Source organism: Ovis aries, chromosome 16 (genome assembly GCF_016772045.2).
Source record: "Ovis aries strain OAR_USU_Benz2616 breed Rambouillet chromosome 16, ARS-UI_Ramb_v3.0, whole genome shotgun sequence".
Taxonomy (NCBI): Eukaryota; Metazoa; Chordata; class Mammalia; order Artiodactyla; family Bovidae; genus Ovis; species Ovis aries.
Genome location: NC_056069.1, coordinates 57,129,321 through 57,157,162, shown reverse-complemented (window position 1 = coordinate 57,157,162; position 27,842 = coordinate 57,129,321). Strand labels below are relative to the sequence as shown.

Sequence of the window (27,842 nt, the reverse complement as noted above, 5' to 3'; positions counted from 1 at the left end):
AGATTTTATATTTGTATAAACATTCCCAGATTACTTTCCTAAAACAGAGTATCAGTTTATAGGACCCAAATCAGTTTCCCAGAACCACTCCCCAACACATCCCACTCTTGGAGACTGATTAATTACTTTGTCTCCTGCTGCTGCTACTGCTAAGTTGCTTCAGTCGTGTCTGACTCTGTGCGACCCCATAGACGGCAGCCTACCAGGCTCCCCCATCCCTGGGATTCTCCAGGCAAGAACACTGGAGTGGGCTGCCATTTCCTTCTCCAATGCATGAAAGTGCAAAGTGAAAGTGAAGTCACTGAGTCATGTCTGACTCTTAGCGACCCCATGGACTGCAGCCTACCAGGCTCCTCCGTTCATGGGATTTTCCAGGCAAGAGTACCACAGTGGGGTGCCATTGCCTTCTGTTAGAAAGACAAAAACCTGGCAGCTTAGTTACTTACTTTGCCTTAAGAGCCCACATGCTTGTGTGTGTGTGTGCGTGCGTGCGTGCACGTATGAGAGAGAGAGATGGGAGCTATCGAAAAGTGATATCAATCAGAATTTCCCTTCCATGTCTCTAGTTATTGCCACAAGTAAACATTTCAACACTCACTCTTAACTTCGCCAATAAACATATGAAAAGATATCCAAACTCCCACTAACCAAAAGAATGCAAATAAAATAATAATGACTATTTGGGTTTTGTTTTCTTGTTGCTGTCATTTGGAGGCGAAGGCAAAGAGTAATATTCTCTCTTGAGGCAAGTGTCAGGGAAAGAAACATATGTCCATTTTTTTGGATCTCTTTCCAAATTGCGTTAACTTGCACTTCCAGAAATTTTTCAAACAGCTGAGATGACAGCGGTACTTGTGTTCTGACCTGACATTAGCAGTTATAGTTCCAGTATCTCAGTTATCAAGCACAAGACACTTTTTAGTTGAGTTTTATATTTTTATTTATATTTCTCTCACAGTTCCATTATGATTAAATGACTTTTTCCAAATGAAGCTTTTGTGTATCTATCAAGATGAATACACACTGACTGAGATACTCATGGTGAGTGTGATATGAACCAGACAGTTTCTACCTGCCTACCCATATGTCTAACAAAGACCTTTTTTTCAGTTTCTGTCCAAACATGAGATTTGTTCCAAGTTTCTGTACCAACTTGCAAAAATAGAGTTAAAGCACATGTTCTGAGTATATGTACAATGTAAGAGTAATAACAGTATAATCAAGATCTGCGTCACAAACCAAATCAATTTTATTAATTTTATTAATTCATCTTAGAGACACTAAACCAAATTTTGGCAAGATCTAGTCTGATGTAAAGAAATCCTGCTTGTGACCAGATAGATATAAAACCACAGGATAAGATTACCTACAAACAGCTTTCACAGCAAAACCAGACATCAATTTCTTACCCTCCATCAGAGACACAAATGGAACCCGAGATGTTTCATCACTCTTTCCCAAAGTTTATGAAATAAAGTGCCCCCTGATGAATCCAATTTCAGGAACCGGCATTGTTTCTAAATTCTGCTTCCTCTGTTTGGCTAAGAATAAATCTGTTAAAATATTAAGATATGCCAGTAAGTAGGATCTTGTTTCTCTCACCACCTGCAGCTGGTCATGTTATCTTTGAACTGAAAGCATCTCTTGCTTATTACTGTGATCAAGAACCAACTATATCATCTGGACCACACAGAAAAAGAATTACATGAATGTAATTTAATACTATAGATTTGTATAAAATAAATATTATGGCACTAAATACACACATTTTATAAGCAATCAATCATTCACTTTATTTACCCCTTTACTGATGTATTATTGCCCAATATTATACACATGGCTAGGCAGAGGATGGAAAGTAACTCAGGCACTAGATTGGCCTTCACAAGCCTCCCAGTGTAACAGAGAGACAAAATGTGTACAAATTACAGAAAAGATAAAGTGTCATAGTGGTCCCAACAGGAAGATAACGCACATTCTGGAGTGATCAGAGACGGCTCAATGGACAAGCGGCTTTCGGATTAGACTTGGAAAGCAAGAGATTTCTCCATGTAGAAAATAGAGAAAGCACACTTCCTAGATGACAAAGGAGCTTAGGAACTAAGGCGGGGTTCATGGTTTGTGTTGGGAAAATAAGAATAACTCTTTACCAGGTTTGCAAGAAGAAGACCAGGAAGCAGGCATATATCGGTAACTTAAGCTATGACAAGGTCAATTAAGACCTTGACCACCATGCTAGAGAGCAAGAATGTGACTAAGTAGGCAACTGGTAGTTGCTGAAAAAGCTTTTAAGAAGAGATACAGGTGCTCAGAGTTATGTTTAAGATGTAGAAAAGGTGGAGTTCAAAGTATTTTAACAAAGATGGCACACAAAATTAAAGCAGTATTCTTTACATTTCAAGACATTTGCATTCAATAAATTGAGTATTAATTGATATATGTACATATTGATGGAAACTGGTTATGGCAGAGACGGTTAATTGCTACTCAATACCTATTCATCCCTTTTATTAAAGAATTCCCCAGATTAGGCAGGTCACAGAATAAAGACCAAACCCTTCTTAACTTGCCCTGTAGTCTTAGGTCATAAGACTAAACTGCAGACCATGGGGCATAGTCTGAAGTGCTGTGCACACTTCTGGGAAGTGGCCTCTAGACATTTCCACACATCTCTTGAGGAGGGATCTTTCCCTTCTTTTCCCCTGCATGCTGGAATGTAGGTGTAATGTCTGGAGTTGAAGCAGCCAATATTGGCAATAAGGTGACCGTGAGATGAGGGTCTCATATATCAGGACAATAAGAGGAAGAACCTGGGCTCTGACACATGGAGCACCTGCACAGCGCCGGAGCATCTTACCTGACATTTTCATGAAAGACAGAAAGAAATTCTTATCTTTCCTGAGCTTTGGGTATTTTGGATATTCACCACTGGCATCGAAACCAAATCCTATCTGACACGGTTGAGAAAGTGATGCAAGAGGCTTTTTGCAGTCACACATCCAGCAAATCTGTTAACTTCACCTTAGGAACTCAAGAATTCTGTAAGGGGTGAGGCAAGCCATACTGGACGATCCAATCAGACTTGAGAAACTGCATCCAGTAACTGAAGAAAACACATTCTTTGCAGGCACACATTAAATATCTGCAGAAATTACCCATACCGTTGGCCAAAATTCAAGTCTCAGCAAATGCTGAAACACTGAATTCTTATCAAGTATGTTTTCTAATCACAAGGCTATTCCATTAAAAATCAGTAATGCATAGATAATCCTTATACATTTAAAAATTAACTGCATGATAACTTGTTAATGTCTATATCCCAATAGATTATAAGTTATATAAGAGAAACTGGCAGATCAAACTGGTCAAGAAAAGGGGAAAATTTGTAAAAACATGAACATAGATTTTTAAAACTGATAAACTTGGTCTCAATCAAAAACAAGCCAAGGGTATGAGCATGTAATCTGCACACACGGAGAAATGCCAATGGTCAGTAAACACAGAAAGCAGTGTTCCAGCTCACTGACAATTAAGGAAATAAAATTTAAAATAACAAAGTATCATTTTTATAAAACATTAATAATTTAGTTTACTAACTATTAATAATTGATGATTGCCGGTATTCATGAAGATACGGAAAATGCTCACCTACACTGCTGATGGAGCGTCGTATTAAGACAGTGGAGATGGTGGTCAATTGGGAAGTGACTTTGTCTTTCAAAAGTTTACGGCACATACCCTATACCCCAACATTTCCATGTCTGGCTCCACCCTACCATTATGTTCCCAACATGTGTCTAGGGTTATCTGCAGCACTTTTATAACAGTGAAAAATTATAACCTGAGTGTCCTTCAACAGAAAAACTGTTCAATAAACTTAGATTCAGTCTGAACAATATAATTAATCCATTAATTAAAAAAATAACAGTCATGTAATACATACTATCAAGTAAAAGAAACTAAAGAATAAGGCATGAGGTGAGGAAAAAATACTATAGTTGCACAGACATATATTTATATATATGTAAATGCATTCTTCCAAAAGGACTTGAAGTATACAGACCAATGTTTCAACAGTGATTACCCAGATTGGGGTGGGGCCTTGAGAGCCAATAAAGAGAGAGATTATTCATTTTTTACTAGTCTCTATATTATCTCAATTATTGCAATTTTAACATGCTTTTTTGACAATATTATGTTTTCCTGAGTTATCTGTGTAAAAAACAGTTCAGTAAATTATTAAATTTATCCCAAATCTCAGAGTGACATGTTGTTGTCGTCGTTGTTGTACTTGTTCAGTCACTAAATTGTGTCTGAAACTCTGTGACGCTGTGGACTGTAGCCCGCCAGACTCCTCTGTCCATGGGGTTCTCCAGGCAAGAATACTGGAGTGGGTTGCCATTTCCTTCTCCAGGGGGTCTTCCTGGACCAGGGATCAACCCTGTGTCTCCCACATTACAGGCAGATTCTTCACCATTGAGTCACTATATGTGGTGACTCATAAACCAGCATTCAGTCTCCTTAACTGATTGAAAAGGGTTTTTCCATTTTCCCAAACTGATTTAAATGTCACTGAATTCCAGAGAGTTTGGTTGATCCTGTAAATGTAGACACAAACTTAAACTGAAGCACCTCCAAGTAAGATACATTTTTCCAAATGTTCATTCTTACAGTATTTTTGAGAATTAAATGAGGTAATGCCTCTTAAGCACCTACGAGCTCAATAAACAACAGCTATTATTATCAGTAAGAATCTCCACAAGTGTCTTGTAGTGGGACACAAACTTTACAATAAACACGCTTATTTTCCGAGCTCTTCAAAGGTTCTGCCGCAGAGAAAGTGTGTCCAAGGGGAGATGCTCAAACATACTCTAATCCTCTTGTAGCAGATAGCTCTCAACCATACTTCAGAAATATTTTCAGTCCTGGAAATGACATATTGGGATTTGCTTAAAGTAAACGCTTGTCTAATCTTCGTCACTTTGCACTGCTGCTCACTGTGCAATCACGTTCATTTTAATCCATAAATATCTCTAAGTAGATAGAGCAATATAATTTTGTACTGAGTTCTGAGTGGATTTATTAGATACTTAAAAGATAGTAATTGTATAATTTAATTATTGTAAAGTCACTTTGCTGACACTGGCTGGTTTTGACCAGATATCTAAAAGAAATTCCATCACTGGATTCTGATACCATATGAGAAATGAGCTTCTCTTTACTTCTAATGTGCTGGCCAAATTCTGACTCACCGTTGATAAGGAGTTCTGTGTTTTCTTTTCATATCACAGAACTGTCATCTATATATAATTAGCACCTTATTTAAAGTTAAGGCCTTGTCTTCAAACTATAAACTAAAACCACCTTCAACGATGGCCATTATTCTCATAGTTCTTTATGGAAATACTAGTCTTATATTGATGTGAAGCTGCTGAGAAATGGTTAAACGAATATGTTTTCACACAGAACGTGTAATGCATATACACGATTAATATAAGAATTTTTCTCCTTACTCTTAATGAAACATTATGCTATTTCATTGAAAATTGTCCCAATTTGCTATTAACTCTCCATTGCAATAACACTGTAAAAATGAGTATGTTTTCATTTTTCTGTAAGATTTAACCACTGAAAGCATGTTATCACCCTTGCAAAATAATTTTAATTTATTCTGTGTTTATTTCATTTAGCACCTATGGTTTGCTACTCAGAGAGAAAAAGGCATTTACTAAGTAATGTAAGCCTTTTTTCTCACCGTACGAAAATCTGATGAAGAACATTTTTCCAGCTGTCGAAACTAAAACTTATACACGACCAAGATAGTCAACTGTAAATTTATCATGCTAATTTATGCAATTAGGATCATGTTCAGCTTTTTAAAATCTTCTCTGAAATCCACGCTGGTCTCAAAATACTTTTTAACTTTTGATAAGGCGAAAGAACTACTTGTGCATCTTTATGGAAGAGACAGTGTATTTCTTTTAAATGTTTATCTGTCCACTTAAAATCCCCCTCACATTATCCCTATTTAAAATATATTTAATGAATGTTATGCCCACATAAGTGTCTATCAGAAGCTTTGTACAAGCCCCCTGCCCCACCTATGAGGCTGGACACTACAGTGCTGAAATCGTTTTCCCCAACAGAGTGTAACGTTCCTTCCACCTTTACCATCCTTTCTTGTACTTCTTGATAACTGAGTTACTCAGCCAAGAGGGCAGGGACAGTATCACAAACTGAGCTCTTTGACCTATTGATAGTTATGTATTATTCATTTTCAATAACTAACAGGTCCTGCTATACAGCACAGGGAACGCTGCTCAATGCTAGTGTGGCAGCCTGGTTGGGAGGGGAGTGTGGGATAGAATGAATATTTGTGTATGTATGGCTAGAGTCACTCTACCGAAAATCTGAAACTATCACAATGTTGTTAACGGCTATACTCCAATATAAAATATAAAGTTTAAAAAACATCTGAGTTTTCTAATCACGGGCAATTTTATATAACGACATTACCAAGACTACTTGCAAAATAAACCACAAGTTTAACACACACACACACACACACACACACAGAAACACACACACACAATAACTAATAGGTCTTAGTTTCTGAGCATGGAACCAAGAGTACCTATGGCCTCATTGACTTGGAAGGATATTAACACTGTTCAAGACGACTAAGTTTGTCTAATACCCCTATTAATACTCTTAGAAACCTTTGTATCTCTAAAATAAAATTATATTCCCCGCTTATAAAAAGAAAACTCTACTTATCATTCCTTTTTCTTCTGCTATTATTTCTTTTCATTTACTCTAGTTATTTTGAGGGTACTCAAACCAGACAGAAACACTCTCTCTTCACCATCTCTCCCCACAGTGATAAACCTCAGGAGGTGGCTGGGACCTCAATAGTAACTGCTTAATTAAGGTTCCTCTGGTTGTTAACTAAGAGCTTAAGCCTCCTGGAAAAATTTTCTCCCTCAAGCAAGATGGCTCACCATTAGTAAAACAATCAGCAGTAATTAAAAACCTCATTTTCACATATAGTTCAGAAGTTTTACATCATGAAAATTGCTTCTCATCTAATTCTCTTTTTAAAAATGTTGCCTGCAGCAAAATAAAAGGGCCTCTTTGAAAAATCTGAAGCTGAACAAAAGAAGCTGAAATGTGATCAGTCTCTCTTTCAAATAAAACCGCCCCAATATTCAATCAATAGTTTCTCTTAAGAATTGTAGTGCTGGAAAAGACTCTTGAGAGTCCGTTGGACTGAAAGGAAATCAGTCAATCCTAAAGGAAATCAACCCTAAATATTCATTGGAAGGACTGATGCTGAAGCTGAAGCTTCAGTTGTTTGGCCACCTGATGCAAAGAACTGACTCATGGAAAAGACCCTGATGCTGGGGAAAAATGAGGGGAGAAGCGGGAGGCAGAGGATGCGATGAGGCAGAGACGAGGCAGCATCACTGACTCAATGGATATGAGTTTGAATAAACTCTGGGAGATGGTCAAGGACAAGGAGAATTGACCTGCTGCAGTTCATGAGGTTGCAGAGAGCTGGACACGACTTAGTGACTGAATGACAGCAGCAGCAGTTTCTCTTAAATACATTAATCCAAATACTAAGGATATTTTTGTCTAATTTGCAAAATATCTAAAATACTTGATCATCAATATATTGCAAATATTTTGACAAAAATGCTCAGTTCAGTGTAGTTCAATTGCTGTCATGTCTGACTCTTTGCAACACCATGGACTGCAGCACACCAGGCTTCCCTGTCCATCACCAACTCCCAGAGCTTGCTCTAACTCATGTCCATCAAGTTGGTGATGCCATCCAACCAACTCATCCTCTGGCATCCCCTTCTCCTGCCTTCAATCTTTCCCAGCATCAGGGTCTTTTCCAAGGAGTCAGTCCTTCACATCAGGTGGCCAAATATTGGAACTTCAGCTTCAGCATCAGCCCTTCCAATGAATATTCAGGACTGATTACCTTTAGGATAGATTAGTTTGACCTCCTTGCTGTCCAAAGGACTCAAGAGTCTTCTCCAACACCACAGTTCAAAAGCATCAATTCTTCAGCACTTAGCTTTCTTTATGGTCCAGCTCTCACATCCATACATGACTTCTAGAAAAACCACAGCTTTGACAGGGATGCTGCTGCCGCTGCTGCTGCTAAGTCATGTCAGTTGTGTCCGACTCTGTGCGACCCCATAGACGGCAGCCCAACAGGCTCCTCTGTCCCTGGGAGTCTCCAGGCAAGAATACTAGAGTGGGTTACCATTTCCTTCTCCAATGCATGAAAGTGAAAGGCGAAAGTGAAATTGCTCAGTCGTGTCCAACTCTTAGTGACCCCATGGACTGTAGCCTACAAGGCTCCTCCATCCATGGGATTCTCCAGACAAGAGTACCAGAGTGGGTTGCCATTGCCTTCTCCCGTCAGGGATGCTAGATGTCATAATCATCTTCTATGTAAACTTGTTGCACCTAGATAGTCAGTGGGGAATCAACATGTGAATGTGCTCCCTAAAATAACTTCAAATGGGTTTAACGTTCTTCTTGAGCTCACATGATTTATGTTCTTAAACTATTTAAGACATAGTTATTCCAAACTTTCTCAACAGACTAAAATTTAATCCTCCATATTTGCAAAGTGGAATAAAGAAACAAGTTTGATTCAATCAAAATCTAATCAAATGGGGGGAACACCTTTTCTAAAACAAATTAGGTAAACAAAAACAGATGTCAACGCCTTTTATACAAATGGAACCTGGGCCAAATTTATTTTCAAACAAGATGTGAAATATATAGAAATATCTCTAACCTAGTGAAATTCTAGGCACCATGGGTCCGATTTTGAGACCATGACTGTAGTTACCAGGAAACACTAGAGGGCGGAGTTGCACGGTGAAGTTTTTCTGACATCTCACTGGGGAAGGGGATACCAGTCATCAGATGCTTGCCCTTATTACAAACTCTCAAGATACTGAGTTATCTTAAAAGGCTTTAGATTTTTAACAGAAGATCTAAACTAGTTCACTACAGTCAAACACAGGACACCCAGACTGGAGTTCTATGGAGAATATTTGCTGTAAGAACATCTATCTTCCTTCCTTCACGTGTTTATAACATGTCACTCCCCGTGAAGTAACCATCACTTTTCTCCTGAATAAAAGATTGTTCATAACCCACTTATGCTCATGCCTTTGAAACCCAGGGCTTTTAAGTTACAGATGACATTTCCCGTCAAATCTGAGGAACTGATTATCCCATTTTGGTGAGCTAAGTACCATAAGCTGAGACAAAATGTCTCCATATTATTAAAAGTTTTCTGAGGAGGAAGAAGAAGTGCTCAACCTTCAGAGCTCCTTTGTGCTCATTCTCTGTCAATGGCTGAGAATCAAAAAAGATGGGTACCCTGCATTCCACTGCACTGATAAATGGAAGCCGTTTATGTCATGTGGATTTTGGAAATCCAAGTATCAATTTCTGTAGCTTCAGGAGCAACATAAAAAGCCACTTCTCCACTTTCAGCCCCTGCAAGACTTTCAGAGTGGCCAAGTCATGTGCATGCCATGTCAAAAACTCTTAATTACAGTACATTGAAAATTACAGCCTCACACATTCATTCTCCAGATAATCAAGTTTCTTGGATGGCATTCCATGAGATGATGGAGCGTCCCTTCAAAACAATCCATCTCAGAAAATGTGTGTTTCTCAACAGAAAAAAAAAATGTGTTTGTCCTAGAAAAGTGTTTTATTATCACTATATTTATAAAATATATTGTACTTATAATAATCAGTGTTAAGAAGAATTATAATCCAAACAGGCTGAATTTCTCACGTTTCTCATATATGATAGTTTGTATTTAAGATCCTGCTGCTACTGCTGCTAAATCATTTCAGTCGTGTCCAACTCTGTGTGACCCCACAGACGGCAGCCCACCAGGCTCTCCCGTCCCGGGGATACTCCTAACCCCTTAATAATTCTATAGATTGAACAGTGAATGTGGCAATACAAATGTTTTAAGTAATTCAGGAAGTACAAATTGAGCATCTGTGATTCTTAGAATCCAAAATACACTTTTAACTATTCTTTTTCTCTTTATATATATGACAGTGTAGTCTTTTTCCTTGCTTTTAAAACCAATGTCTGAACATTCACCATAATATCCAAGATATACAACAGGTCAAGGAAATAGGGCCACTACCAAGGATTTCCCTGGTGGCTCAGATGGTAAAGCGTCTGCCTACAATGCGGGAGACCTGGGTTCGAGCCCAGGGTTGAGAATATCCCCTGGAGAGGGAAATGGCAACCCACTCCAGTACTCTTGCCTGGAGAATCCCATGGATGGAAAAGCCTGGCAGGCTACAGTCCATGGGGTCACAAAGAGTCGGACAAGACAGCGACTTCACTTTCAACTTTCACCAAGGTTTTTAATATACGTATGTAAACTTGAAAACTATAGGCGGTAAAACATGGACCCCAACAGTCTACTCATGGAAAACTAAAACCCAGAATGGAATGTACTTTAGTAGGAAAACTAACCATGGGAAACATCACTGTCATGCTTAGTCATGTCTGACTCTTTGCGACCCTTTGGACTGTAGCCTGCCAGGTTCCTCTGTCCCTGGGATTCTCCTGGCAAGAATACTAGAGTAGATCGCCACTTCCTGCTCCAGAGGATCTTCTCAAACCAGGGATCTTCCTAGCCTGTGTCTCCTGCATTGCACGTGGATTTTTTACCCACTGAGCTATTGGGGAAGCCCCTAAATATTCATGAGTATATCCTACTTCTTATCTCTAGAAAGCCACATATGGAAAATTTCTGTCAATGTCAAATCTCACGCATGGGTAGACTTTCCTAACCATTTCATCTAAAATTTTAGCCACCTCTCTCAGCTTTTCATACCCCTCTTTTTGGCCAAAGTTTTTTCCTTAGCACTTACAATGAATTAATTTACTAATTTTTTAATTTGGAATTTTTATTTGTTTATTATCAGTCTCCCTCTCTGGAGTATATGCCCTCTGAAGGCAGGAATTTTATTTCTTTTGCTTACTCTTCTGTTTATCTCCAACCCTTAGAACAGTGCCTGGCCTAGTAAGTAATTAATAAATATTTGTTGGATTAAATGGATGAGTGTAAATGAATAAACAACAAATACACAACCTAGCAGAATTTTATGTGTTCCAACTCTTGTTCTAACAGAACTAATAAAACAGTTACACGCCAAGAACTTTGAAAATGTTACCTGATTTAACTTTCCAACAACACTAAGGAATGAATACCTACGGTATCACTGTGGGTCACACAACTTACTATGTAGCTGAGCTAAAATTTAGACCCTGGTCTGCATGTTGCTAAAGTCTATGTTTTATCCATTATATCCCACTGACCTACATATAATCTCAGCTCCTCTAGAAGATGTGTAACAAGTGTATAAAAGGATGATCTAAAATTACAAAGGTTAATTGTGTCAAAATGCTCATACTCAGGTGGCTTTGGAGACTTAGAAGAAACAGTTGAGTATTTATGAATAGCTATAAGAATATCCTGTTTATTAGAAAAGCCTGCTGCTGCTGCTGCTGCCGCTCCTGCTGCTGCTAAGTCACTTCAGTCATGTCTGACTCTGTGCAACCCCAGAGACGGCAGCCCACCAGGCCCCTCCATCCCTGGGATTCTCCAGGCAAGAACACTGGAGTGGGTTGCCATTTCCTTCTCCAATGCATGAAAGTGAAAAGTGAAAATGAAGTTACTCAGTTGTGTCCGACCCTCAGCGATCCCATGGACTGCAGCCTACCAGGCTGCTCCGTCCATGGGATTTTCCAGGCAAGAGTTCTGGAGTGGGTTGCCATTGCCTTCTCCATAGAAAAGCCTAGGGTTCCACAAATTCTCAATTACTGACATCAAGCCTCAGGTGATATAGTTCCTTTCAAGCAATGTTAACAACATTTGTTGATTTTCATTAGACACTGTTACAGGAATAACTACATACAGGTCCAAACTCTTTTACCCAATAATCCAATGATGTGTTGTCTGTAAGAGACACAATTTAGATTCAAGAAACAAATAGGTTGAAAATAAAAAGAATGAAGATAAATCACGCAGACATATCCAAAAGACAGCTGGAGTAGCTATACTAGTATCTTACAGATAAAAATTGTTACTAGGGACCAAGAACATTTTGTCATTAAAAAAAAAAAAGTCAGTCCATCAAGACGTAACACTTATGAATGTATCTGCACTTAATAACAGAGCCCCAAAATACATAAAAAACTGGGAGAATTGAAGAGAGAAATAGACAATTTAACAATAACATTTGGAAACTTCAATACCTCACTTTCAACTAGACAGAAGATCAACAAGGAAATAAACTAACTACACCAAACAGACCTTTATAGAATACATCACTCAGCAAGAGCAGAATATATACTCTTCTTAAGAGCACATGGAATACTCTCCAGAGTAGACCATATGTTAGAGCAAAATCCCTTACCCAAAACACTTCAGACCATATGTGTTTCAGAATTTCAAATTGTCCGTATTTTTAAAGTATGTTGCATTTTTATTGTGTTATATAATATCCTTCATGCTCAGCAGGGTCTAGGTCAATATCCTATAATTGATCGCAATATTTATGAAAACTGACCCTACCTTAGAAAAAGACTACAAACAGCTTCAACTCAGTCCAGGTGTTTTGTCATGAAATAAATTACAAAAAAAAAAAAAAAATGTGAACTCTTGCTTCTACTTTCAAAGTATTTTGGATCCACTTCTCTTCATCTCTGCTGCCATCATCCAAATAGGAACCCCTGTTACCTCCTTCCTATCCATCAGGGAGCATTCTAGCAGCATTCCTGCTCTCAGCCCAGGTTCCTTCCAATCCAGGCTTTACAAACCAGCCAAAGGTATTTGTTACTTTTACTATTTCACTCCTCTGCCTGAAACTCTACAATGATGCCCCATGGCTCTTGGAATGAAACACAAATCTATCACAAGTGGCCTGTGTGGTAAGATGCATCCCTAGTTCCCCAACATCTCCTACTCTTCCTCACTCATGGATCCCCTTTTATTCCGCCTAATACAACAAGCTCTTCATGATTTCGAGTCTTTGATCTAGCTGCTCCTCCTTTCAGGGTGATTATCATCAATCTTTAGGTTTAAACTTGACTACCATCATCTCAGAAAGACTTTCCTTACCCCTTCTATCTAGATACACTTAGTGTTTCCCATACCTTAAGGAAAAATAAAAATGACTTTTAGAGTGGCTTTTTTTTTTTTTTTTAAAGTTGCTCAGTCATGTCTGACTCTTTGCGACCCCATGGAAGGTAGACTCTCAGGCTCCTCCGTCCACGGGATTTTCCAGGCAAGAGTACTGCAGTGGGTTGCCATTGCCTTCTCCAAGAGTGGCTTTAGATGTACATAAAAGTTGCAAAGACAAGTACAAAGAGTTCCCATATATGACACACACAGTTTCTCCTACCGTCAGCATCTAACATTACTAAGGTACGTTTGTCACAACTTAGTAGATCAACACTGGCACATTACTATTGACTAAGCTCCACATTTTACTAAGCTTTACTAAGCTTCTCTGGTAGCTTAGTTGGTAAAGAATCTGCCTGCAGTGCAAGAGACCTGGGTTTGATCCCTGGGTTGGAAAGATCCCCTGAAAAAGGAAATGGTGACCCACTCCAGTATTTTTGCCTGGAGAATTCCATGGACAGAGGAGTCTGGCGGGCTACAGTCCACGGGGTCGCAAGAGTCGGACATGACTTAGAAATGAAACCACCAGCACACTTCACTAGGATTTCACTAGTTCTTCTCTAATGTCCTTTTTCTATTTCCAGAATGCCATCCAGGACACCACACATTACGTTTTGTTACCGCATCTCCTGGTGGCTTCCCTGGTAGCTTGGGCGGTAAAGAATCCGCCTGCAATACGGAAGACCTGGGTTTGATCCTTGGGTTGGGAAGGTCCCCTGGAGGAGGGCATGGCAACCCACTCCAGTGTTCTTGCCTGGAGAACCCCATGGACAGAGGGGCATGCACACCACATAGCCTTAACCTCCTCTGGCTTGTGACAGCTTCTTGGGCTTTTCTTGTTTTTTTCTTCACAGTGTTGAAGAGTACTGGTCAGGTATTTTGTAGCCTGTACCCCAATTAGGTTTGGTCTGCTGTTTTTCTCATGGTTCAGTGAGGGTTATGGGTTTTTAGGAGGAAGACTACAAAGGTAAGGAAGGTAGTCTCATCACACCGTATCAAGGGCACATATTAGCAATGTGGCTTATCACTGGTAATGTTAAACTTGGCCACAAGGCTTGGGCTGCATTTGCCAGACTTCTCTACTGTTAAGTTAATCACTCTCCCCACATTCTATCCTATAACCAGTCTATTCTTCGGAAACAAGCCACTAAGTACAGCCCATACTCAAGAGCCAAGGGGAGCCGGGCTCCACTTCCTGGAGAGGACAGTATATAAATATATAATTTAGAATTCCTCTGTGGGAGATTTGTCTCTTTTCCTCCATTTGCTTATTCATGCAGTCATTTATTTATAATAATATGCATACATGGGAGTTCATATTACAGTTTACATTATAATCCAGTACTACATTATTTACTTTATTGCTCAAATTGTTCCAAATTTAGCCATTGGGGACTCTTCCAGGCTGGCTCATGTGTCCTTTTCCTGAGTCCCATCATTGTTGTTTTGAGCATTTTCTTTTCTGGAACAACATACTCCAATCTCATAGAATAGCATCTTGTATAAGACTGGTTCCTTTTACTGGAGGATGATATTGGAAACTAAGATCAGGTACTAGGTAAACTGTAACTGGGGTTTTACTATTAGGCCTTCTCAAGAGACAGAGAGAAGAAATGGGTGTGTGTATACTAACTCATGCACAAGCACATATCTATAAATATTTCCATATGTAACCATTTGTATCCACATTAAGCAAAACATGAGTTTCTACTGATGTTTCCAACTCTAACCCAGTATCATATGGTTCACTGCATTTTTTAATCATTTTTTAATCATTTTTTAAATCATCCAGATTTTTCCTACTGAAATTATTAACAATCTAAAATTACCTAGTTTGCTTACTTATTGTTTATTGTTTGTCCTTCATCATCAAGAATTTAAATTTAGAAACAGAGGCCTGTTTCAACAAATTCCATAGCTCTAGAACTGAGAACAGTGCCTGCAACTTGGGAGTGGTTAATGTACTGATGAGTGAAAAAATAGTCAATAAAAATCATCGACTAATTCATAGTAGGAAAAAAGATGAAATATTTTGAGCCTAACCCTTGACATGAGTAAGATCTTCTAAATGAAAAATAAACAGATATTAATCCAACTCTATGCCCTGTTATATCAATAATCACTGTGCATTCACCATCACTAGGAGTTAAAAGTTTCCCCAAAAGCATTTCAAGGAATGCTTGAGAATTTCCCCCTGAAGTTTACTATAGTGGAGCTTAATTATGCCCAAAATGAAAGTAACATATTTCTATCTCAGATGTCCTTCTATGCAACGTATACTACTTCAGTCTTAGTAGGGTGTAGGTCAGACAGAAGAGGCAGACAGGAGGTAAGGATATTCCTCACCCATCCTTATGCTTCACCAAACTACTCAAGGAGGTCTTTTCCCCCAAGTCTAGGGACCACGTGTCACTCAAAGCTACCTGACAAATTTTGGTACAATTAGTTCTAATTTTGTTGACCTAGCATTTTTCTTCTGTCTATTATTTCTCAAATTATTGAAAAGCCTTGTCTAGTTCTGAAAATGTCTTTTATAGAAGCTTTCGTAGTATGAAAGGTAAAAGGAAGACAGTTTGAGAGGGGACTGAAAGGGATTCTGCAGTCAAGATTTTCTTTCCACTTCCAGGTTTGCCCCAAGGCATGCCTGTTGACCCTAGAGAACCCAACGTGGACAAGGGCTGTCACCCTGTTCACTGTGTCTTTTCTCTCTGAAGAACTGCAGGCTCCCCTGGAAACCTCCCATCTAGTTATCTTCAGTACAAAGAGAAGGCTAAGATGTTGTCAAGAAAAGGAAGAAAAAGATGGAAAGAGGATAAGAGAAATATTTACAGAATGCTCAGTATATGCCTGGAAAATCCTGTGCTTTTTATTATTATTCTACTCTTAAGATTACAACTAATTTTACCAAAATTTGGTAAAGTTTTAAATTTCTTTGTGCTCAGTTGCTCAGTCATGTCTGACTCTTTGCAGCCCCATGGACTGTAGCCCTCCAGGCTCCTCAGTTCATGGAATTCTCCAGCAAGAAAACTGGAGTGGGTTGCCACTTCCTACTCCAGGGGATCTTCCCGACCCATGGATTGAACTTGAGTCTCTCGCATCTCTTGCGTTGGCAGGTGGATTCTTTACCATTAGTACCACCTGGGAAGCCCTTGATTTTCTTATTTTCTTTTAAAAACTTTCTTTTAAAGTGTGTATGTACACGAGGATGCTTACATACATACTTATATTAAAATCTGCAAATGTAACACAGAAAAGAAGTTAACACTGGGGTGGGAAGAAAAGAGAAAAAGTATTTCCTGTGGCTTCTGGAATATTCTGTCACAGGAATATAAATAAAATCCACTAATATTCGTGAGAGATATTATCCTTCTTAAAGACTTTTTTTTTAACAGGCTGAACACACCAAGGCAAGCCTGTATACATTTCTTGAAATAGTTCCTTGTTTATCTGAACTATTTTGTACCCTGGAGTTATGACATGTAAGTGTCAGGGCACAACTGCAGGTCCATATATAACAAAGGCGTGCCCAGAGGGCTCCTGAAATAAGAGCTGGATGCTCCATTCATACCAGGAGGACCCCTGTGCCTAGATTAAGCCTTGGCCACTTGCACATAATTAGCATACCAAAATGAGAAAGAAAACTGGAAAACATATTAGGGCAACGGAACCCCGTTACCATGTAAAGGACACATGCATTGCCCAGGTGTCATTATTCAAAATCAGCTTTGTTGAAGAGATGAAAACTGGGGAGGGGGGAACAGGTGTTTAGAGTCACTTTCAGAGCATATATACCTAAAAGGAGGGACTGAATAAGAAATATCTCCCCAGTAAGTTCTCACTGACTTTACACAGCAACGTTTTTGTCACGTCTTCCCACGGGACTGCTTCCAGACCACCTCTCCTTATGTGGGACTTCATTTGGCTAAATCACAAGAACAGTTGTTCAACTATTAAGTTATGGGCACAGGGAAGATGCTGTCAAATATCCAAGGATACAAAAAAGTACAAGCCACAGTGCAGTTTGTCTTGGCAACGTCCTCAGTGTCCGCTATCCATTTACTTGTAATTGTAGGCGATTATCTTGTCCGTTCCCTGCTGCTCTGAAGGGTCAGAAGCACTGTAGCTTCACCCTCAGAGTCATCCCATCCTACTCTTAGAAGGTCCAAAAATAGAAGGAAGCTGAGTTTCCTTTGTTCCAATCCCTTCAGCAAATGTCAGTCACATCACAGCAAAGCCACACGCCAAGACAAAGCAGGAAATGAGTAAGGGAGAGATGGTCTGTTCCCTTTTCGCATCGCCCTGCGTTGGGGTACTGTACTCACCAGTGGAAAATCATTTGGGAAGTTATGTTACAACTGTACAAACTGCTCATTAAAAAATAAAAAAAAATCCATCACCTAGTTTTCAGCCAGGTGGCAGATTTCACACCAAGAAAACTACCCAGTAGACATTCTTAGCAGTTCATCTACACCCGCGATCATACAGTAAAATTTCCAACAAATTATTCAATTTCTCTGAACAAATGCTGGATGAAATCCTTCAACCAGTGACAACCTCAAGAAACCAAGTGTGTCACACATGGGTAATTTCACATTCACAGAGTCTTTTTCATGACATTTCAGTTTTTGAAAAGAGCAGATCTGTCTCACTGGAAACTTTTTTTTTTTTTATTCTAGGTTTTTAAAAATAGACCCTACTTTTAAGATTTTTTTTCCCTATGGTCTGAAGAACCAAACATATTTTCCCAGGCAGATTCAGATAGGAGTATGAGGTCAATTTAAGAAGGAGTTGAAAATTAACTGTAGATGGCTAATGGGTGAGGAGTAAATGCAACTTAATTTCCTTAAATCATATTCTCACCACAGAAATACGAACACGACCCCCATGATCTTCTCTGTCTTTCTAAAACACTTGCTCATGTGTTCATTCACTCATGCCTACTACAAATACTCATCGAATGCCCACGAAATGACCAAGAAAGTGACTGCCAAGCTACATTATCTGTGTTACCTCATTTTTTTCTAAAGTCTGTCCCACAGATTTTTAGGGACAGATTCTTCCTCTACAAGCAGCTGAGTGGAGAGGCCAAGAGAGCAAAGAAGAGAAAGGTGTCAAAAGGAAGATATACTTGAAAAGAGCTAGAATGAATGTAGAAAAGCAGACACATGTGGGAAAGAAAGTTCTGGAGAGTATCATCCATCAGGACTGCATCATTCCTGGTCCTCTCTCCATAAAGGACAAAAGCAAGCACCAGTCCACGATACCCTGAAGGGTCTCCATCTTTTTTTTTTACTATCATCTTGGAACCATCTGGCTTTGAAACAGATTGCTAAATTACTGTACACACAGCCCGCACAGTAAGTAAGATGGCTATAGTAGTAGATGCAGTATAATTTACATGCTGTATTCACTAGAGGATTATTAATCTGTTCTAGTGCAGATTTAACTGGGCAGTGTTTAACTGCAGTAAAATGCAGATCTAAGTGCTTTGAGAATTAGTAAGCAAATGAAACAAAAATCACTTCAAAGGCCAGGGAGATGCCTCATGATGTGTTCTTTGTTTATTTTGATATTTGTAATTACCTATTATATACATCAGTACATGTATTTAAATATTAACATTTCAGCACTGTTTCTCAGATATTCAGGCATGGTAATAAAACGCCCCCCACGTGTCATTTGCTGTGAAACCTACAGAGATGCCAACAAGAGCAACAGAGAGAAAGCAAAAGTGGTGGCTTCACCACTTCAGCCATGTTGAACGTATGCAGACATTCTTAATCCATTAAATGCAAAGGCCTTGAGTATTTCAACAGACAGCAACGCTGATAAAGTTCATGTTCTGATGTTTTCCTAATACATTTCCAAAATCACAGTCAATTTTCAATGATAGTTTGTCAGCTTCTCTTACTTCATCAGCTACATCATGAGAACAACTTAAATCACCTCTGAAGGAGGAAATACCCCTTTCACGACAGAGCCCTGTTTAGCAAAATAATGATCACAGGGCCCTCGAGAAGCTCATTAAAGGTCTATAAACGTTTTGTACACATGTAGTCCAGAAGCTGTACCTTAGAACGGTAGCCAAGGTGAAGCTGCCTCGTGTCAACTTCATCTCTAATTCAAAACTATCACAATGAATCCCATCAGGAAAAGAACATGGATAAAAATGAAAACTACTCTCATTCCAAGGAGTCGCTCCAATCAGTCTCACTGCTAGAAGACTTGGCGCTGATAGCCCATTGTAAGAGCTTCAAGGAAAAGCATCGGGGCAGACTAACAAAAATGTTATTGGCTGGTAAAGATGGCTGGGGCCCTGTTATCTATAAAGGCAGGCATCCCACGTGGCAGTCTCCGACCCTACCCCACAAGCCCTTTGCCAGTCGTTGGTGCCCCAAGTAACAGGGGAGGAAGGAAAGCTGATGGATACCAGATTCACCATTGACTGATGCCAGACCACCTGCCTGTGCCCTCTGTGATTGCCCCCCAGGATCTCTGGAGCTTCTTCGACCTCCTGCTTATCACACACACCCAAACTCAGGGGTCTTTCCAGAGCGTAAACACGCAGTGCTACTCAGTGACACTGGAGGGTATCGCCTTGTGCTTGGCCATGAAAAAGCATCTCTCCAATTATAAGCAGACTCCAATAAAGACTCATGGGGAGGAACAGCTGGAGGGTAAATATGCGCCCATGGGCTGAGATCATTTTATATCTCACTACATCTGATTTTGTAAAACGCTGATTCCTTCTTTATTTATAATAACCAATCTGGTTGGAAACCTAGGTGGGCTTTCCTAGAAAAAGCAGAGAGTAAACACGCAGGGATAAAGAATGATATGGAAAGAAGAGTCAATAACTTTATTTCAGTGACAAGAGACTGAAGGAAACAACAAGAACTGTTGCTGGGAGCGAGCGAGGGTCCCCATCGCTCAGCCAACTGAACAAGTAAATGTCATCGGAGTCGACATTAAAATGGCACCTACTATGTGCTGGCACCATTCCAAGCATTTTACAGGTATATACATATTTAATCCTCAAAAAATGTATAAAATAGGTGCCTTTATTATCTTTTAAATATGAATTAACTGAGGCACAAATAGTTAACTCAGCCAAGGTAACATAGCTACTGCCTTCCATTAACATTTTATTTTTCTATGTTTAGGCATTATGCTGCTGCTGCTGCTGCTAAGTCGCTTCAGTCGACTCTGTGCGACCCCATAGATGGCAGCTTACCAGGCTCCGCCGTCCCTGGGATTCTCCAGGCAAGAACACTAGGGTGGGTTGCCACTTCCTTCTTGAATAGATGAAAGTGGAAAGTGAAAGTGAAAGTGAAGTCGCTCAGTTGCAACCCCATGGACTGCAGCCCACCAGGCTCCTTCATCCATGGGATTTTCCAGGCAAGAGTACTGGAGTGGGTTGCCATATAATCCATGTCTTATAGCATGTTTAAAGTTTCCCATACAATGCTTCATCTAGTAAATATTCTCTCTTCAAACATCTCTAGTTCTTGAAAAAGTACTGAAAGCATTCATAAAGCTAAATATACTTGCTTAATTAATTTAAAATATCACCAACATCTCAAATTTGATCTTATATGTTCTTAGATGGCACTAATTTTATACCACAGTATGAGATTCAAAACAGAATTAGCTTTTACTCTTAAAATTATCATTTATGCATCATCTTGAATATGGTAATCAATAAAAGATTCTGCAAGGAGGTAGTAGGAACGTAAATGCATGTTAATTACTTCTAATGTCTTAATTAGCTCCTACTGCTAATGATACAGTAATTAAGATTTAAATATATTCTACAGGCTACATCAGATTTCTGTTGGGTCATGTTGATGAGCATCACTAAAAGCTCACAAAATGGGGAGGTTTATACCCCAATTCTCAAAGAATTCTAATCTCAGTGAGAAAAACAAGTAGAACTAAGGTTTTAGATTCATTGCAACATGTTTCCTGCACACACACGTGCTTCTTGGTTAGCTGCTCCTTTCCTTCTCTGTCCCCACATCTCTCTCGGCACCAAGAGGAGCATCATGGCAACAGTCACATCTGAAAGTGCTTCAGTGGATACATCGAGCACTGCCGATGGAGTCCAACTCCCACCCATCTTTTAACTTTATTTCTGATCCCTGAAAGGGGAGTTATGGTGGTACATGTTGACCGATCTGGACCTGATGAGGGCCAAATGCGAACACCAGGGTAGGTAGACGGCACCATTTTGGAAGCTACCTCCACAGGGGATTAAAGATGTCCACTCTTTTTAAAGAAGGCAGGCTCCAAAGGTGGAGTCTATTTTTTCTTCTCTTGAATATGGTTGGTCCTCTGATTTGCTTCAATCAAGGGAATGCAGCAGGCATAAAACCATGTCACTTCCAAGGCTGGGTCATAACAGACCTGTAACTTTTACTTTTATGTTCCTGGAATCCAATCATCACACCCAAATCACACACAGAAAGGAGTGAAGCACCAGCTGACAGCCCCAACTGAGCTTCCAACCAACGACCAGCACAAGTCAGTTCAGTTCGGTTCAGTCGCTCAGTCGTGTCCGACTCTTTGCGACCCCATGGACTGCAGCACGCCAGGCCTCCTTGTCCATCACCAGCTCCCGGAATTTACTCAAACTTGTGTCCATTGGGTCAGTCAAGTCAAATAAAGTTGCCCCTCTTTGATGTTCCCATCCAGTCAAACCTCACAGCTCTAGAATGATGCCATATACGGAGAGGAACCTCCCAACTGATCTCAGTCAACCCACAGACTCTTAAGAGATAATAAACGATGGATGTTGTTTAAACCACTAAGTGTGTGAGGTAGTTTGTTAAACAGCAGTAGATAAAGCCTTTCCAGACCATCATCGAGACTCAGGTTGAAACCAGTGCCTGCTTGACTCAGCATAACACAGGATAAGTCGTGATGAACCCAGAAACATCAGGATGGCTGTGATGAAGTTGAGAAGAACACTTTCCAACCAGGGCACAGTGGCTAAGGCCATGGACCTCAGAGCTTCAGACTGTTTGAATCTTGGCTTTGTCTTTTACTAGATATGAGCGTAGTAAAAAGTACTCAACTATGTTGTACCTCAGTTTCCTTTTGTATAAAATAGAGATAATATTCTCTACCTCATAAGTTTATTTTGAAGATTAAACATCAATAATAGAATATGTAAAGCACTTAGAACAGTGCCTGGCACAAAGTAAGTGTTCAGTAAATGCTTTCTCTTACTAGTATTAATTAATCTTTTTCCCTTCTACATCCAAGGAACTACCCACTCACAGCTATGGGAGGGCTCTCTACTTAAAATGAAGGGGTTCAGAAAGTGCAAGGGAAGGACATGACATGGTTCCCGTTTGATCCTATACCATAAGGAGATGGATCTCTGCCGTGTCATAAAAAATCAAATGCTAAATTTGATTAGCTTCACACCAGAGGAAACCAAAACTCAGAGTAAATGCTCAGTGTGTGGGTCATCAATAACAGACATGTCAGTCAATCATTCAAATTTTATCTGAGGATAATCTGCTCCTAGGTATGGCAGTCTATGCTATGGGAACCTTATAACTGAGTTCTGTTCATTAAGAGTACTGAGCTTTATAAGCACATAATGCAGTCATGGAAAGTTGTGTTTCCAGGCATGATCTGAACTATCATCATCATGAGCTCATTATCAATTTTGTTTCTAAATATTATTTTGTAGTTCACTGGAACAAACAGGTCAGGCCACAGGTTATGACAATATTTGCACATGTCATAATAAAATTAATCCTAAATGTATTAGTAATACTAGGTTAGCTTTTGGTTTTTGGTTGTTTTTGTTTCCTCTTGATTTTTCAGTCATATTACATACACACTTTGGGGACTTGTTTTTATTAAAATAACTACTGATTTTTAAAATGAAGCAAAACTACTGATTTTTTAAATGAAACAAAATACAGTAATAATCTATACTGCTATAGGTTTAGAATTAGTAAATATCATTTTGCCCCAACTCTGTCTCTTCTATTTTAAAATTACATCAAGTGCCTATTTATATTTGCTTTAGAATTAACCACACCAAGTGAATTAATACATCGTGGCCTAAGTTGAAGTTTTTTAAATACTTAGCAATCTATATCAGCTCTGGAACATCTGAGAACATAGCACTTCTCATGGGACTTTTCACTGGAGCCTCAAGGCTCTCCATTTCTCATCTCCACACATTCTATTCATAAAATTATTATAGATTCAATTATACTACTCATATCCTGTTATTTGGGCATGGTTCCCTCTGCTTTTCAAGACAATTATGACAGATCTATAAATCGATACCCAAGTAAGTCAATCAGTTAGTGGTTCTGAGAAAATATGTCAGGTTTGTGCCTATCTTTACCATCATCATCATTCATTCACATTAGTTATTCATCTTCTTTCCAAATTATTTACCAGCCTTAGGTCAGCTTGAGAAAATTCATACTTTTATTTCATGCCAGCTAATCATGCCTTAAATGGTGAGCATCAGAAATACAAGTTAATTGCAAATTAAAAGACACTCTCTGGAAGGAACGTTATGACCAACCTAGATAGCATATTAAGCAGAGACATTACTTTGCCAACAAAGGTCCATCTAGTCAAGGCTATGGTCTTTCCAGTGGTCATGTATGGATGTGAGAGTTGGACCATAAAGAAAGCTGAGTGCCGAAGAATTGATGCTTTTGAACTGTGGTGTTGGAGAAGACTCTTGAGAGTCCCTTGCACTGCAAGGAGATCCAACCAGTGCATCTTAAAGGAGATCAGTCCTGGGTGTTCATTGGAAGGACTGATGCTGAAGCTGAAACTCCAATACTTTGGCCACCTCATGTGAAGAGTTGACTCTTTGGAAAAGACCCTGATGCTGCAAGGGATTGGGGGCAGGAGGGGAAGGGGATGACAGAGGATGAGATGGCTGGATGGCATCACCAACTCGATGCACATGACTTTGGGTAAACTCCGGGAGTTGGTGATGGACAGGGAGGCCTGGTGTGCTGCAGTTCATGCGGTCGCAAAGAGTCGGTTGGACACGACTGAGCAACTGAACAGAACTGAACTGAATTCAGCTTCCATATTCCTACTGCCATTACTAACAATTCCATCTATTTTATATTGCTCAGTGCAAACTAAATTTGGTAATTTAAAGTGAAACAGGGAACATGGGACTTTATTACTTTCTCACCCTCCTAACTTTCAGTTCCTCTTCCTTTTCCTTCCATTACCTCCTTCATTTCTGTTTTGAACCTACTCTTTTATATCGGCTAAACTTCAATCCCATGTCACTATAAGACTTTGTCAATTACACACTATTCTCCTTTAGTCTAAGATGTCTTTCTTAGTATTATTTTACATCCCACCAGTCTATTCCAAGAACCTGAATCTGTTCCACCATTAAAAAAAAAAAAAAAGCTTATCTCTCCAAGAATTTTTGTCTGGTTATGAGCATTATGTGATCATGTGATTATGCACTAAAAGTTCTAAGAATATATAAAATTTCAGTAATATTATTGAGAGTAAATGTTGGGAATACTTCTGCATCCACTGTGTAGTTGAACAGAGCAATGAATGAAAGTAGCCAAAATAAAACTGTGAAAAAATACTCATATGAAAAAGAAAGTCTGGTTAAGTGTAAAAACGGCTCAGATTAGAAATAATGGATCCCACCAAAGTTTCCAGATTAGTAAACTTTTGCTTTACTTGCATCTATCTCCTGTAAATGAAGCCCATTTAGAGTTTCAATGCTTAAATTAACAAAATACTACTAAAATAATTTGTGTAACATTTCTAATTAATAAAATTGAATTAACTGGAGTTTAAGACATTTTGTTTACCTACTTGCCCATTTACAAACTAGGATGAGTATAATTTCATCCATAAACAACCAATTAATAAAGGAAGCCATTTGAATAAAAATGGCTTTGGAGTTTCTCAGATAAAAATGTTACAGACTTCTCAAAGCACATCTCTACAAATTCTAAATCTTGGTTTTAGAGTGATTTGTATAGAATATCTTAAGTAGCATATGCAGATATCCTCATGCTTAGTAGCAAAATGACTTCAAGGGAAGGAAATTTCACAACAGTTTACCTGGCAGGGTTGTTTCATTTTAATGGCTGTGACGTGGTATCTGTAACAGCAGAGTTCGCAGGTCCAAGAACCCCTCTCACTGATCCATTTTAGCAAGCACAGCTGATGTGTATACCGAACGGACCCGTCACATCGGCAGGGGTTCAACAGCTCCCCCTGAAAAGAAAACAACTCAGCATGAATCTTTATGTTTGTGTTTTTGTTTTAAAAACCCAATACTTGCTTTCTTTTCTTGCAAAGCAATTTACTCAGAAGGATACAAGCATCGAACTCCATCCTAGAAAATGAAATTAAATTTTTATATCTCTGGTGGGAATGACACTAAAGTCTTAAAACTATTTCAAAGATATTACTTAGAGTCATGACATAAATGTTCTACCAACATACAAAATGTCTGCAAGATATAGCTCTCAATACCCTTGGGGAAAAGCTGTACTATTAAATCTCTTTAATAACTTTTAAGTGGATGGTCAGATGCATTTCCTCTGCAGTTATTCTTAATCATTGCTAAAGAAGAAATGCATGCCATCCCAGAAAGTAGCTTGCAATAGCATTATGCTTTTATTTTTTTCTAAATGTAGTATCATAAATATTGACTTAGGGCACTATATTCCTGAAAGCTTACATGTTCTTATGCAATTTCCTTACTTATAAAAATATTAAACCTAATGTTTTCTGAGACCACACATTTCATAAGAGAGATGTATATCCTGTTTACCCCACGATTACTTGCTTATAAGTTTTCATGCACCTCTAACGGAGTCAATAATTTTAGAATTGTGTTTCTAATCAAGTACATTGTTGGCTAAATAGGCTTTCTTTCACAAGATCAAAATCCATTTTATATTTGTCCTATTAAAAACTCTAACATGCTTTTCACATCAGTGAGACTGAGTCACCAAAATTTGCCATAAGGAAAGACTCTGCCCTTTTTGGTTTTGAAATGACTCACTCCCTGTTTGTGCTCTAAGGCTATCTGCCTCACGATAAACTTGTAGATAAAGGAATATAGGTTGGTTTCTATGTATAAACCAAATCCGTTTAGTAATTCACAAAAGAGATACTTATAGCATTACCACTAAAACACCTGAGGAGTGTGTAACTGCAAAACCAGGTAGGAAAAAAAAAAGTGTAGACCAAATCAAGCACTATTCGCCACGGGACAAGGTTATTTGCCTTTGCAAGAAAGGGACCCTGGGTAGCCTCCACGCAACCGCTCATCCCAGGAACGCAGAAGCGGGCGCTGTCCTTGGTGCTGAAAGTCGGCCATCCGGACCGAGAGCCAGCCCAGCCCTGCCCGAGCCCACCTCCTTCTGCCCCAGGTCCCGCCGGGGCTCACCTGCTCGGCGCCCTGGAAGCAGATCTTGCAGATGGGCTGGTGGTGCTGGTGCTGGTGCCCGGCGCGCTGGTCGCCGCCGCCGCCGCTGCTGCTGCTGCGGCTGCTACACACCGAGCGCGTCTCGGGCTGGTCGCCTGCGCCCCGCCGCTCGCCCTCCCCACCCGCGCCGGCCTCGGGCTCCCCGGGGCCGCCCTTCCCTGCCGCCGCCTCGGGGACCGTCGCCTCCGGAAGGCGCCTCGGACCTTCGCCGGAGTCGCCGGCCGCCGACACCTCCTGCCCTGCCGGCAGCGGCGGTAGCTCCTCGGCGCCCCGGTGCCGCGGGACCACCTCCGTTGGCGGCTCGTCGGACCCCGCGCGGCGCTCAGGGGACGCGGGCGGCGCCGGCAGGTAGCGAGGGGGCGCGGGGCCCGAAGCCGGCTCTGCCGGCGGCGGCGGCGGGGGAGGCGGCGGGGGAGGCGACGGGGGTGGCTCGGCGTCCCCGCTCTCCGCCTCGCGGCGCCGGCCGCCGCTGTGGCCGCCCTCAAAGCTCATGGTGGTGCCGCCGCCGCCCTCCTGCCAGCCCGGCAAGCGGGCCGGGCTCGGGCTGCGGGCTAACGGAGAAGGGAGGAGGGAGGGAAGGAAGAGGGGGCGGGAGGAGGGTGGTGACGGGGGCCCCGGGCGCCTGGGACTGAGGGGCGGGACGGGGAGGGGACGCGGAGGGTCCGGCGGCGGCGGCGGCGGCGGCGGCGGCGGAGGCTGCTGCTCCGCGGAGCCGCGGGCTCGGCTCTGATGGAGGCGGTGCCGGATTCGGCAGCTCGAGAGAGCGGCGGGGCCCAGGGGGGAGGGGGGTCGGGGGGGAGCGAGGGCGGGGGACCCGGCAACCAGGGGAGGGGGAGGAGCCGCGCCGCGAAGGGGATGGGCCCAGGAGAGGTATTCGGCGGGAGCCGGCGCCCGGCGGTAGGTGGGGAGGAGCCGGGGGTCGTTTCGGGGAATGGGGAAGGGGCCGGGGTAGGGGACTAGCGCAAACCTCCGGTGAGGTGCGGAGACGGCGGGCGGGATGGAGTTAGGGGGAGGCGGGTGGGGGAATCCCTGGGCCGCCTTCCGCGACCCCGCCCCGGGGCCGCTCACGTCTGTTCCGGGGCGGATTACCCCTCTCGGAA

The 27,842-nt window shown here is 40.8% G+C and overlaps 1 protein-coding gene across 1 annotated transcript in view; it reads right to left on the bottom strand.

Moving 5' to 3' along the window:
* The window catches only part of MARCHF11 (membrane associated ring-CH-type finger 11), a 115,453-nt gene extending 87,983 nt beyond the window's left edge, over positions 1-27,470 (bottom strand). Inside the window, exons 1-2 of the mRNA XM_012097221.4 lie at positions 26,704-27,470; positions 25,365-25,520 (exon numbers count right to left, since the gene is read on the bottom strand). Coding sequence (XP_011952611.2) covers positions 25,365-25,520; positions 26,704-27,234 — 687 coding nt within the window. The 5' untranslated portion in view covers positions 27,235-27,470. The remainder of the gene's footprint in view (positions 1-25,364; positions 25,521-26,703) is intronic.
* Positions 27,471-27,842: the final 372 nt, after the last annotated feature.